This window comes from Melanotaenia boesemani, chromosome 19, assembly GCF_017639745.1.
Source record: "Melanotaenia boesemani isolate fMelBoe1 chromosome 19, fMelBoe1.pri, whole genome shotgun sequence".
Lineage (NCBI taxonomy): Eukaryota > Metazoa > Chordata > Actinopteri > Atheriniformes > Melanotaeniidae > Melanotaenia > Melanotaenia boesemani.
The window spans coordinates 4,307,299-4,321,431 of NC_055700.1; the positions used below are offsets into that span (position 1 = coordinate 4,307,299).

Consider the following 14,133-nt stretch of genomic DNA (forward strand, 5'->3'; position numbering starts at 1 on the left):
GGTCAACACAGATGAGTTTCCATGACAACATAAAATGTTTCAGCATGATTTTCTTCTCCTCAGCAGCCTTTCTTAATGAGGAGTGAACAAAAGCATTGCCTAATGAAAATATCCAACTGGTGGTGCACAGTTTGACAACACTCAACATTGGGTGATTTATTCCATGGCTTCTATTGGCCAGTCTTGCTGTCGTGATTCTTGGAACTTTTTATTTTTTCCCTAACCAGTGTCAAATGAAATTGTCAACCTGGGCAATCATCTTACTGCTTAATTCTGGTTTTTGACCCGGGGCCTGTCCAACACATGGAGCTAAAGGATGAGATAATGAAGCAAGACTTGTCATTGTGCTGTAGTGGGAGATATTCCCAGATTTCTAACAACCAGTTTCCAATTAAGTAAACTGATGGAAACCCGATGACGAGCTGTGGATCGGGGGTTCCTGATTCCAGTTCAGAAATGTCAGCTTGTACCACAAATTGGCCCCTTGGAGAATTTCAGTAATGTTGTAGTTGTAAAGTTACAGCAAATTATTTTAGTCATTACACACCAAGCAAAGGAAAACCCAACGTAAAGCAGATAGTTCTTAAATGTTAATTACAGCGTGACTGTAAAAAGCATCAAACTGAGCTGAGTTTGTTTGTTTTATACCTGTCCAGGTGACTCCCTTTGTTCAGTGCATGTCAGTGACCGTGTCTATCTTCTCCTTGGTGCTCATCGCTCTGGAGCGTCACCAGCTGATCCTCCATCCCACCGGCTGGTCCCCTGCCGCCGGCCACTCCTATCTGGCCGTAGGGCTCACATGGCTGGTCGCCTGCTTCATCTCCCTGCCCTTCCTCTCCTTCAACATCCTCACCAATGACCCCTTCCAGAACATCAGCCTGCCTGCCAACCCGTTCAGGTGAGACCAAACATCTGGGATGCTGGAATGTTTGCAGATCCAATGAAAAACCAGGCTGATGCCTGAAACAGGAGCACAGAAGAGAAATTAAACTCCAGCTCACAGATTCAGGTAGAATAAATACAGGAGAGAGAGAGGTGGCTGAAGTCAGTCAAGAGGAAAATGTAGACAGTAAGCCTATTTCAAGGCTCATAAGTTCTGTCAGCTCTTCCCTCTCTGTTGTAAAATCCTTTATTTAAATCATTATTAATGCAAATAATGATTTTAAGATCATTTAAATGCTCCATTTAACATATCGCATTCAATTTAAGACTAATTGCTCTTGTTTTCAAAGTAGAATTATGAAGATTTAAGCTGCTTAACAAATTTATCTTCATTTTTTTATTTCATAAGCTTCAAATGATTTTAGTTGGTTTCAGGTCTGGACTGGAAGCAGGTCAGTTGTTTTATAGCTGTGCTTTTCTAATACATGCATGTACAATATGTTTATTTGCTGCTGAAATAGTCAAAACTTCTCCTGAAAAAGACTTCATATTGACAGCAACATGTTTATTGCTCTGTATGAGCCAAAGAAAATATCATGGAATCTTTAGAGGTAGATATAAATATGAGATAAAGTGCAACAAATATAAAATCCAAAGTATATTTTGAACATGAAGGTCCAAATTCTATGAACAAATGTTTTAAATATTGGAAACAGGACACGTTCAAGAGACACAAGGCCATGTATTAGTTACAGTTGACATCAAAATGTTAGCAGATCTTAGCAGACCAATTTTCCCAAAGTGACTTAAAGGATCTAAACTCAATGATCCATTAATTTAATTTCAGTTGAGTTTGATTCAGTTCAACTTTATTTCTGTCTCACTGATTTCCAACAAAGTCATCTCAAGGCATTTTACAGACAGTCCAATTCAATCCAATTTATTGTAGTCTAATTACTACAAATCTATTACACGATGCACATTAATCCAGATTATGATAGCTGTGTTCATATAAGTCAATTCATTTTAAAAAATTAAGTTAAACAAAAGAAATAAACAGCTACAATCTAATGTGTTCTTTGATTCAATCAAATAATTTGAATTAAAATATGATCTCTGCTGCTAATTCTCATTACAACCATCACAGCAGCATTTTGGATCATCTGGAGGCTTTTCAGGGCATTTTTGGGGCAGAACAATACTATGGTGTCTTGAAATAAAAAATGCAAAGACTAGTTCAGTGGATTCCAGTCTATTTTCTCTGAGGACCCCCCTTCAAGCTACTACCAAAAAGCAGTGGCCCCCCGCCTGTCCGGTGTTGAAACCATGCTTGTTTTTATGCTTTCATTAGCTGCTTCTCATCATGAATGATGCATCCTGGCTCACTCCTTTTCCTTTGATAAAACCAGATAAATAAGGATGAATCATCTGCACTGTGGAACTTTTCAGACATGTATCATTAATGAATCGGTGCAAATTCTGTTTTTTTGGGCTTCCAAAACTCTTTTTCCATGTGAATAAAACATACAAATGATAAAAAAAAAAAAAACTTAAGCGAACACACTTCAACCTGTCTCTGGGTGGACATGGCCACACTGGCTCTGAACAGTCAAAGCCTCTGGGACCCCTTCTGCTCTTTGGGAGACCCCAGGTTGGGAACCACTGGACTAGTTTTTCGACATCACCCTGAAACAGGATGCTCCTCATTTCTGCAATATTGCGAGTGAAAAAAAGTGATCCTAGAAGTGCATTCATAACTGAGTATGTTTGGATTTTGACTGAAAGCATTATTATGTACAGCAGGGTAAACCTGGAAGGAAGTAACTTTTGTTAGTTGAGAGTTAATTTGAGATAGTTTCTTTAGGCTGTAAAGGGTATTACACTTTACAGTCCATTAGTGTCAAAATTTCACAGTTGGGGTCGAAGAGAACTGCCCGAAGGCACTTCGGTAAACACAGGCCTCCAGTTTCTTGCTAGCAGTTGCAAATCTCTGTCCTCAGCAGTTTCCCTGAGGTGGTAGTCATTACCCAGCTCCAAATGAATACGTTGACACTGAGGTGGAAGGAAAAGGGCCCTGCTGAGATCATTTTTATGCTGATTAGATGCTGCAATGCAATGTTAGCGCTCATTTTGCCATGAAATTACACTTCCTCCTGCTGCTGTTGCAAACTCAGAACAAGTTTAAAAGCCTTTAGCAGGGGCGCACAGATACACTCATATACACACTCATGCAAAAAACAGAGGTGGTGTTTTCAAAATGCTGGATTCAATCAAAAAACGTACAAGTGGAAGTCAAAAATTACTGTTGGGAAAAACAGAAAGGCCTGGAGGACTATTTCCCAGAGTGTCTTGCAGTCTTACTAAAGATTACAAGTTACTTGTCACCTTGTAAACACAATATAGACATTAGAGTTGGATCCACACTTTTTGCACAGGATTGTACAAACACCAGTGATGCTTTGAAATTTAGAAGGATTTACTTAATGCTGGAAAGCTTAATCAGCATGCGTGTGTGAACTCCTCTGGGAAGCGCTTGGATGTAACAGATGCTGATCTATATATGAAGTCTTGCATTCCAGCTTTAATGAAGAGAAGGTAAAGTGGGGACATCCATCTCATTAAAAAGCTAAAACCAACAAAGACAACAGCAACAAGAAAATGAGTAAGTTAATTTAAAAAGTATTTGTCAGGCCTGGATGCTGAGTTATCACCAGTGGGAAGGTGTGGGAACAGCACGATGAGCTCATTGAAACAGATTCTCCCCGAAGTGCTTCAGAGCACTGAAGAGCTTTAAATTCACCACATCATCTCTGTCATTTCTCCATCACTTAAGTGTCACCCCACTGTTTTCACATATCGCTGCACCTGATTGGAGACACTTGACGCTGTCTGACCTTCGACTGCGTTGCTGCATTTTTCAGTCTGTGTCATGACTGTCAAAGTGGAGACACTGAGAAGTGATGAATGATACCATCAAAGACGAGTGGCTGCGTCACGGGTGGAAATTTACAGTCATTTTGACTGAGACATTAATAAATGAACGCTCACTTCTGTTTCTCACACTTTGTGACTAATAAGTTTCCATCACTTTCCTCATTATTCTGTCGCTACTCTTATCATTGCACATTTATTGAAGGTCATTAACAGAGTCGTGATTATCTACAGCAGGGTCTTTGAAGTGGTTGAAGAGGGATCTGAAAATTAAGTTAACAGATAATCACGAAGCAGAAGAAAGATTTTTCAGGATCAGATAGTTCCTGACATAAACAGCTTTCAGAATTAGTAAGTATGCCTTTTTTTTTAAGTATTTTTGGACTCTAGTGGCCTTTATTTAACAGTAGCTTGACAGGAAAGAGAGGAGTCAGAGAGAGTTGGGAATGACATGCAGCAAAGGGCCCCAGGCCAGGACTTGAACCTGGACTAGCTGTACTGAGGACCTGTGGCTCTACATGAATCAGTAAATTTTTTTAATCAGTAGTCTGTGTATAAGTTTAGTTTTGTCACTAAACATCCTCAGTTACCAAAATACTGTCCATCTTCACATTACAAGCTATACTCTAAATTTCAGTAACAGTGTTTAAAAATCTTATGCATATTTATTTTTTGTTCATTTTCCTAAATAATCAATGCAAATATCAGTGAATATGATTTTTCAATAGTCAGAAATGACATTTGGTTATATAATAACCTGTATCTGTTGGAACAAAACTACCTTTTTTAAGAATTACTCAAAATAAAATGTTGATTCTGCATCACAGTTTAAAAACAGTAAACAGATTGTAAAGAACCGAAAATGTACACCGTTCATAATGTATTCAGCATTTTACCAGAATTGGAAATCAGAATTGCCTCCTAAAGTTGCTGTTTGGGGGTGTATGTTTGTTTCTGATTATTCTGCTGCCCACCCTCATAGATCTTCCGTTTAAGTTTGCCTCACAGGTTCTCAATAAGGTTGTCAGGGGAAGGTGGAAGAATGTGGCCACACCATGAGTTTTTCTACCTTTGTATCCATAGCAGCCAAAGACTCACTGGTATTTTTTGCAGCATGGGATGGTACATTGTTTTAACTGCAGAAGGCACAATTCTTTCTTTTAATCCATGGCAGGAAATGGTCAGTTGGAAACTGTATGTACACCCTCAGCCACCCTAAAGAAGCCTACCATCCCACTCCCATTATTCTAGCCCAAAACATCACTCCACCACCACCTTGCTGACGTTGCAGCCTTGTTGGGCCACGCTAGCCATCCATCTGACATCCAGAATAACATCCAGTGTATCACGATATTCATCAGTGCATATACTGTTTGAAAGTGAGTCTTGATGTATTTCTGAGCCCACTGCAAATGCTTCTTTTTGTGAACACCGGCTAAGGGTGGCTGAAATACAGCTTTATGTACAACTGCATGGAGAGGTTCTTGGGATTCCTGCAGCTTCAGTTACCTACTTGCTGCTCATCAGTGGCTTTTTAACAGCTGCTCTCTTAATACGATGCTTTTGCCTTATGAAGACTTTCTCAGATATATCTTTATCTGTTTTTACAAATCACATGTGCACATTTTTAACAGTAAAAAATTTTCACTTGGATTTCTAATGAAATGACCGATGTTTTAATTCCTTTCACAAGGCATTTCATGCTCTTCATTTGTAGAAAGATCATTCTTTTTGCCCATACTGCTTGGAAACTCTGACTTGCTTAACAGCCAAAATCTTCCACAGAAATACTAAAACCTAAATATTTGACTGAAAGGCTGCATGCAGAATAATTGGGAACACAGTGAGAATTTTGATCCAACGCAGATCAAATTAAAACTAAAATTCGCTTCCATCTGACTGAAATTTGAACATGGCTGCTTGAGGAAACATGCAGGTGCTTTAAATACCTCATTCTCTCCATTGCTTGTTTGAAATTAAATCATATTTGTGAGACCACTTGGAGATTAGTGTGAAATGCAGAAATAATTCAGAAATAGAAGCCAGTGCAGTAGATTAGTGGATGATGTTTAGTTTTAGCAGGTGGCAACTATTTGTCCTGCTGTACAGGAAAGGACTAAAAAAAGACACATACAGCTAAACAGCCATTTTTTTTAGTTTTAGTTCATCAGTTTGTTGCATGCAGTGTGGTCATAGTGCCACAATTTTACAATAACTATCAATGCATGTATATAAGCACAAAGCTGCATGACTTCCTTTACTTCACTACTATTTCTATCTTATTCCCTCTGACCAGATGTAAGTCAAAGAAGAAGATGAGATGAACACTTATCAAAATGAGACGTCCTTTCATAAGAGTGTCTCTTTAAACCAGTTACATATGCTGGTCTAATCACTGTTTCGTTGCAGCACAGCTGTATTTATTTAGTAAGATGAACGTTAAATATGAAGTATGCATTTCCTTTTAATTGAATTGAGTGTAGTGCCATGAATTAATGTGCCACACACCCTGCACATATCACAGGTGCTGAAAAAACTTCCACCAAGAATCTTGTTGTGTATCCTCGCTTACAGCTCCTTTGACACGCCTCCTCTCTCGCCCAGGTGCATTTTATGAATAGAGTCATCCCTTAAAATATTTGGCTGTCAAAGATTTCTGGGTCACAAGCTCGAGGGTGGAGGAAATTGCATGCAAGAAGGCTGAAATTAGATAAATGAAATGAGCCTTGAGTGAATTGATCACCAAGTCATCGCCTCTTCTTTGTTACTCACCTGCACTCACTCATCTAATCAACCTTCCTAGTATATATACTCCTTATTTTCTGTTCCTGTTTTGCCATCCATGTCAACACAATCTTGTCTGTTTGGGCTGCTGGTTCTGAATTTCCTGCAGCACTTTTTGGTTTATTAAAACAAGTTTTTTAGTTTGATGCCTGCTATCTACCTGTTTAGTCCTGTGTTTGGGTTCTTGTCCAACTTCTTATCACCACCTATACAACTTTAAGTCAAACAGATTTTTTTAAATGCTTCACCCAAGTGTTGGCAGTCAGAGGGAAAAATAAACATTTCAGCCCACATACACATCAAAAGGCTTTTACCATTTTCTTTGGGGAAAAAAAAAAGTCTTTCACTTTTCTGTCTGTTATTATCCAAAACATTATTTGTGCCATGCCTCAAAGCGGTTCAGTGAAATTCCATTTCCAGTTTTGCATTTTAGTATTTATGGTCATAAATATTTATGCATTTATGTGACATCACTGCAGCATACTTGCAGATAGTGCTGGCTGTGCTGGAAACCGAAATATAACTTGATTGTTCTGAACTGGGCTGAGAATATAATGGCTGCATTAGATTTGATGCCTTTCTTCTGACGTCACTTCAGGTGCATTTCCAGAAAAGAAACCAAAGAAAGTGAAAACAGAGCTTCAACTGAAGGAATAAATAATAGGAAGATGCTTTGAATAAAAGTAACTATGTAGTGACCAGATTTGCAAAAAATGGGCAAATTATGCAGCAGTTCATCAAAAATGTAGATGGGAGGGTTCGTTGCTGCAGTTACCAGAACACCACACTGGTCCATGAACACAGACATTATCAGCTCAGTTTCATAAAAAAACAGATTACCCCTGCATGAATCAACACCATACCGTGGAGGTTTGAGTACCTTATGAACCTGATGGCTCTGTTGTCTGGGACATCAGCCCCATTTCATTTGGAGTATTGTGCATTAGTCATTTTAATTTGAATCAAAGAAGTGCACTCAGTCCGCTTACAAATACAGAAAGTGGACTACAAAACAAAGTGCATTGTGGATTCAGTGAACGGCATCGTGGGTAAATACAGCCAAAACATAAGCATGTGTGGGACGAAAGGCACAAGAAGTTCTGATGGGTTGATTATCAGTTCAAGACTGCTAGGATCTGATCTAGCTCCATATTTAGCTGTTATATACAAGACACCAAAGTTTTCCTGCATTAACCAACAGATAAATTTTCTTCTATGTTGTGTCTCGTCATCTTCAGTAATTCTTGGTGTGGTGCCCCCTCTGGCAGAGAGTAGAACACGTTAATTAATCTCGGTCCTGAACGTTTTGAACCCTACCCTAACTGAGTCCCTAGTTGTACTAAGTCTAGCAGACTATCCTGGTGTGAATGCACCTTAAGAGCAATTCAAACGCCTTGATGGATCGGCAACAGGATGGACAAGTAACCTCACCCACAACACAGAAGCCAGTCGACGAATACAGTCAACTGAAATAAGTTTCCTCCGCAGAGTGTTTGGACTCTCCCTTACAGATGGGGTGAGGAGCTTGGTTATATGGAAGGGGCTCAAAGTAGAGCTGCTCCGTAATAAAAGGAGTTGTCTGGTTAGAATGCCTCCTGCACATCTCCCTGGTCAGGTTTTCTGGGCACTGGAAGGAGGCCCCATGTAAGACCCAGAGAACGCTTGAGGTATTGCATTTCTCAACTAGCTGTGAAACACCTCAGGATCTCCCCAGATGAGCTGGAAGAAATACCAAGAATAAGGGAAGTCCGGTCTGTTCTGCTCAAACTGCTGCGTCTGGGACCCGACCTTGGATCAGCAGTAGAAAATAGATGGAATAATGGTCTACCAGGAATGACGCAAATTAGACTCACAATCAGACCTTTTGAAAATCCAGATCCAGAAATAAGCTTCCCTTCACAGCAGAGGTAGGGAAAAAATTGTTTAAGAAAACGACATCCATATTTCTTTGTTTGTTCTCTGGAGTTGGAGTTTCAGCTTAATTGAATGAAACTCTAGAACATCCAGTTGTTTCTTTCTTTAGAAGAATTTAGCAAGTGATTTAAAGGATTATATTCCACTGATGTGAATACAAACAAAATATAATTTTGCTGCTTTGCATGATGTGGGCAACAAGGAGCCATTAGATGAAGAGGCTCCAGACTGGAACCCTGTGGCACTCCACGGGCTTTAAACCATTCTAGCACTGTGGTAGAAAGTCCCTCTAATGCAAATTATGGACAGATGAGCAAACCAGGTTTAAAAAATCCCATTTACACCCAATTTGAAGCAAATTTATACAAAATGCTCAACAGCCTTAAATTGACGAGCTGGTTTGTGGTGAATAAATCTGTGTGACATGTGGTCTGCAGGTGGCACTTTAGGTTGCATTCTTATAATTATGGCTATAATTAACACAGTAGCAGTCATCAAAAAGAAATTAAACTGCAAGGAAGGAGACAAACAAAACCAGTGGTTGCTATAGGTCCTTATGAATCCTTTTCAACTGTTGTGATTATTCTTTTGTTAGTGAGTGTTGGCCATATTTATTCACTGAAAGTAGAAGTGTTTGATCGATCAAGTGAGAAAGAAGCTTTTTAAATTAGACAAAAAGATGATTCTCTTTCCACGTTAAGCAAGACTGAAGTGCTTTATTTTTCAACTGAGGAGGTATTTGACCTTTTTGTTAATGCACAAACTAAGCTTTCCAGGAAACATGACTAATCCCGTTCATTTCTCAGTTTGACTATATTCCTACTGTTTCTATCTTAACCTTGGTAGAAGTTTATTTTTTCTTCTTTTTTAATTATTATTATTTTTACTTAAAGTTCTTCATAGTTTTACAGCCTAAATGCAAAAAATATAATAAGAAACCCAGGTGAAAGTAACACAGATGTGTCTTTATTTAAAGTTTCATCCCAACAGAACCACATCGACATTTATCTTACATAACTCTACTTTCACTCCTGCAGTGTTTCTACTGTCTGATATGGAAGGTTGTCTGTTTTTTGTCTGTTTTGTTTTTGTTTTTTGTGACACTGTTTCTCTTGCATTTTGTTTCATAACTTAATGTAACAACATCGATGTTGTTCATTTCAGTTTTTATTTATCTCATCAAAAGACTTAAGAAGTGTATTTTCTATTTTCCCATAGCTGTAAATAGTAAACCTATGAAATAACTCTTCAGAAAGAGATGATATTGTTCCAGGCTGACTCAGCACTGAAGGACTTTATCCCCCCAGATGCCACATTTTCTGTATTTGTCTTGTAAAATTATGTATTGTGTCTTTCTTATCTAAGGGACCATTTGATCTGTATGGAGCTGTGGCCGTCAGACAAACATCGCCTCGCCTACACAACCTCGTTGCTGATCTTCCAGTACTGCCTGCCACTCCTGTTGGTGCTGCTCTGCTATCTGAGGATCTTCCTCCGGCTGAGACGACGCAGGTCACCCAGCTCTGCTTTCTCTCATACACTTCAAAGCCTTTTCATTACAAAATTCACTGTGTGACAGGATGCTTGCATTTTTTTGTGCTCTATTTATATTTATGTATGTTACATAACTCTGCCTAAGGTTTGGTGTGATCTTTCAAAGAGGATTGTCTGACAATAGATGTCACGCTGTGTTGTGTAGGGACATGCTGGAGCGCAGCAGGTGGACCCGTGGAGCCCAGAGGATTAACGTCATGCTGTTAGCCATCGTTGTCGCCTTTGCTCTGTGCTGGCTCCCGTTGAATGTCTTCAACACTTTGTTTGACTGGCATCACCAGGCCCTTCCTGACTGCCAGCATGACACAGTCTTCTCTGCCTGTCACCTAACAGCCATGGCCTCCACCTGCATTAACCCTGTGGTGTATGGGTTCCTCAACAGCAACTTCCAGAGGGAGCTGAAGACGACACTGCAGCGCTGCCAGTGTGGCACCCGGGCGGGAGAGAGTTACGAAAGCTTTCCACTTTCCACTGTGGGCAGCGAGGGCCTGACAAAAGCCACGTCCCTTAACAGGATGGGATCAGTATGCGTTCCCTCACCCAGACCTGAGGTCAGCTCGGCAATACTATCTAAAACATTACCAACTAACACCTAATGAGTTCTACCAAACTCTCCCAACTCATCAGTAGGCGAGTGCTGGAAACTGTCTGTTGCAGAAAGATCACAAATAGCTGAAAAAGTCTAATTCTGCTTCAGCTTAACATCAACTCCATAACTTTCCAGCCAGCGTTCAACAGCTTCTCTCATTTGGACTGACTGTTCAAGGACAGGAACAGATGGAGAAGTTTGCCGACATAGCTTTGAGTCCAGAATGCAATAAAGTATTGGAAATGGATCCCACTGCAAGGATGTAAAAGAGCTGGTGGAACACTTTCACTAAATCCAATCACTTTCAGGAGTCGTCACTAAGGCTGCCAATTTCTTACACAAGAAAATGTTGAGATTCTAGCATGGCAGCAACATTCCAATGACAATCCAAATTTCTGAACTATTTCTCGGGCTGGATGGTGGTGTGGTGTGTGGTCAGCACCGCGGCCTGACAGCAAGGAGGTCACAGGTTTGAGCCTCGGCTGGAGGGAGGTTCGAACAGTGGTCTTTCTCTGTGGAGTTTGCATGTTCTCCCCGTGTATGCGTGGGTTCTCTCCACCTTCCTCCCACTGTCCAAAGACATGCATGTTAGGTTAATTGTCACTCTAAGTTCCCCCTGGCGGTGAGTGTGAGTGGTTGTTTGTCTGTGTTGGCTCTGCGATGGACTGGCGACCTGTCCAGGGCATACCTGCCTCTCACCAGCTAAATGCTGGGATAGGCTCCAGATTCCCTGACCCTGAATTGGACTAAGCGGGATAGAAAATGGATGGATGAATGGATTTCTTGGAATAATGCTAGTTCTTGGATGCAACGGAGTTATGTGCTTGGAGCTGTTTCAGATGTCCCCATGGTTAAAGAACCATATTTGGTCTCATCCATATTTGGACATCCACAGCTAATTGCATCAGTCATCAATGTAAAAAAGAAAAAAAAAAAAAAAAAAAAAAAAATATATATATATATATATATATATATATATATATATATATATATATATAGAGAGAGAAATATTTCAATTTTAAAAAACGTCACAGGAACAAGCTTTTGTTTTTGCACGTCCCACATCAGTTTATGACATTTCCAATAACGATACTGGTCCTTTGTGAAAGTTTACAACAGCTCGACAGAGTTCTTCTGGACAATGCAATAGATAAGTGACCATGACAGGATCTAAGAAATACTTCTTACCAGAAACATAAAACTGTTCACTTGCTCCACCTCACCTCCACCAATGCCTCATTTCTTCCCAAAATGTACACCCAGCTGCAGAACTGTTCTGACCATTGATGGTTTCACAGGCTAATTAAATTAAATCTCCTACCCACTCCATCAAAACCGAAGAAGCTCTCCAGGATGAGAGTGAAATGTCTTAAAGAAACTATACGTAGTCCAGCTGACTTGATTCAACCTAAGTAGGATACTATGACCTGGATGGATGAATCTTCACAAACATTACTGGTGGTTTTATTGTCAAACTTCAAAGCAGAGTCTTCTTCACATACAGCAGGGGTGTACAGAGTAAACAGGAGGATGCTGAGCAGATGACCCTGGAGATTTCTTGTACTGGGAACCAGTATGGAGGAATTGTACCTGCTAACCAGAACTGGTCAGTAAAGCATCATAGTCAAACCAAGAGAGATCAATTTGCCAACTGGTTTCATAGGAAGATTGTAAGGAATATTCAACTGGAAACAACAAAGAGCAGGAGTCTCTTTTGAAGACAACTCTGTTTTGGAAGCATTCAGCTGATTTTACGCTCCATTTTTTTAAACACACTCAGAACCAGCTGCACATTGTGTTTTTAAAGTTTAAAAATAAGCGAATAAAGTGAAAGATTCTTGCAGTTCTGATTCACAACCTGTAGAAACCTTTAGAGCTACACAAAAGCCCTGTGGCTACACTAGCTACATAGCTCTAGCAGACAGTTCATGGAGTGAATAAACTGCAGAATAAATCTCTTAGTAGCAACACCTGCTGTGTATGTACAGCATAGTGTTGGCAAAACAAAATGAATCTTCCATGTTGGATTGTTTGAAGTTTTTGGACAAAGCATAGTTCACATAATCTTTTGAAAGGTTTGTGTACTACAGGCAGTTTATCATCTATAGACAAGAGCAGACTTAAGGGGGGAAGTATCTTCTACTAGTGAAGATAACGCTGTCAGGGTGATAAAGACCTGGAAGTAGAAGAAGTAGAAGTGGAAGAATTCTTTGCTCAAAATCTGTTTGGTTAGTTAAATTAATACAGGACACACACAAAACATTTTTTTAATACAAGAAGGTGTTAAACATGTTAAATATAAACAGACTGCTTTATTATGTTCAGTGGGGATGCATCAATTGTGTATATAAAAGATGGACTGGTGACTATAATAAACTAAGCTGATCTGCATTAAAGTTTTATACCGTTAACTATCACTTGGTGAAAAACATCTGTGACTTTCTTTAAAAGGGACATTGTGTAAGAATTACGTGCATGTAACGTTAAATAGTGTATTGCGTTCTAATGTATAGCACCTCACTTTCTCAAACACGTATTGCAACAATGGTAGTCGTCGTGTCTCAAAAAGCCTCGAGAACACAGGTGAAAGCATGTCATCCGATTCATGGAATCTCCATTCAAGTGAAAAGGTTTGTGAGTTCTGCATCCCATCAAACTGTCAGTTATCGTTCCTCTGTGTTTAGAAGGAAGAACGGATTTTAATTAGTCCATTCCAGTGAGAATGGAAGGGGAAACAGATCGACGGGGAAACTGGCCTCGACACAACACCAGCTTTTTGTCACAGTTAAAGCCAGCTTATAAAGCCTTTCCACCGGCTTTTAGTCCAGCTTTACCACAACTGAAAGCCTATGTTTACAGTGACTATAAAAGCGACTGAAACCATGTAAAGATACACTTCTGTACCAACGAGGCTTGTGTGTTATAGCAGAAACTCTTGTTTTGCTAACCATGGTAACAAGAAATGCTTTACAAAAAAAAAACTAATGAAAAAAGTTAGCTTTAGACTAATTTAGGCAGTACCGTTGATTTATTTGTTGAAAAGAAAGCTGGCAACTTCAGCATCCCCTTTAAAAATGTTCTCCTTCTTGAGCTCCTTCGACCTGGGGAAGGCTAGCCTGATGTTGATCCTCTCTTTTTGTATCTTCTGACCACGCTGCTTTTTAAATGTCCTTTTTCGGTTTCTTAGCGATGGTGAAAACAGCTCCTGTGCTGCTACCGCTGCATATTCATTGTCACGGAGCAGCACCCCCGCTCCGTCTGTGATCAGCGCATGCACACATGAGTGCCACACATACGTGCGCACACATACATACATACTCTGCTGCCGGCCCACACGTCATTTACTCTCGCTCCCTCTGTTGCTGCTAGTAATGGACCTCAGTATTCCTTTTGTATTTTTATCACCACTTTTCTGTTTGAGTAGGATAGCCAAGGGTGCACACTCTCACCTGGTTTAGGCATAGGCCTACATTTCACGC

The 14,133-nt window shown here is 39.9% G+C and overlaps 1 protein-coding gene across 1 annotated transcript in view; it reads left to right on the plus strand.

Annotated features, from left to right (window-relative positions):
- The window catches only part of npy8ar (neuropeptide Y receptor Y8a), a 61,136-nt gene extending 49,956 nt beyond the window's left edge, over window positions 1-11,180 (plus strand). The window contains exons 3-5 of the mRNA XM_041970997.1: window positions 657-898; window positions 9,877-10,023; window positions 10,211-11,180. Of these exons, the coding sequence (XP_041826931.1) occupies window positions 657-898; window positions 9,877-10,023; window positions 10,211-10,661 (840 nt within the window). The 3' untranslated portion in view covers window positions 10,662-11,180. The remainder of the gene's footprint in view (window positions 1-656; window positions 899-9,876; window positions 10,024-10,210) is intronic.
- The last annotated feature ends 2,953 nt before the right edge of the window (window positions 11,181-14,133 follow it).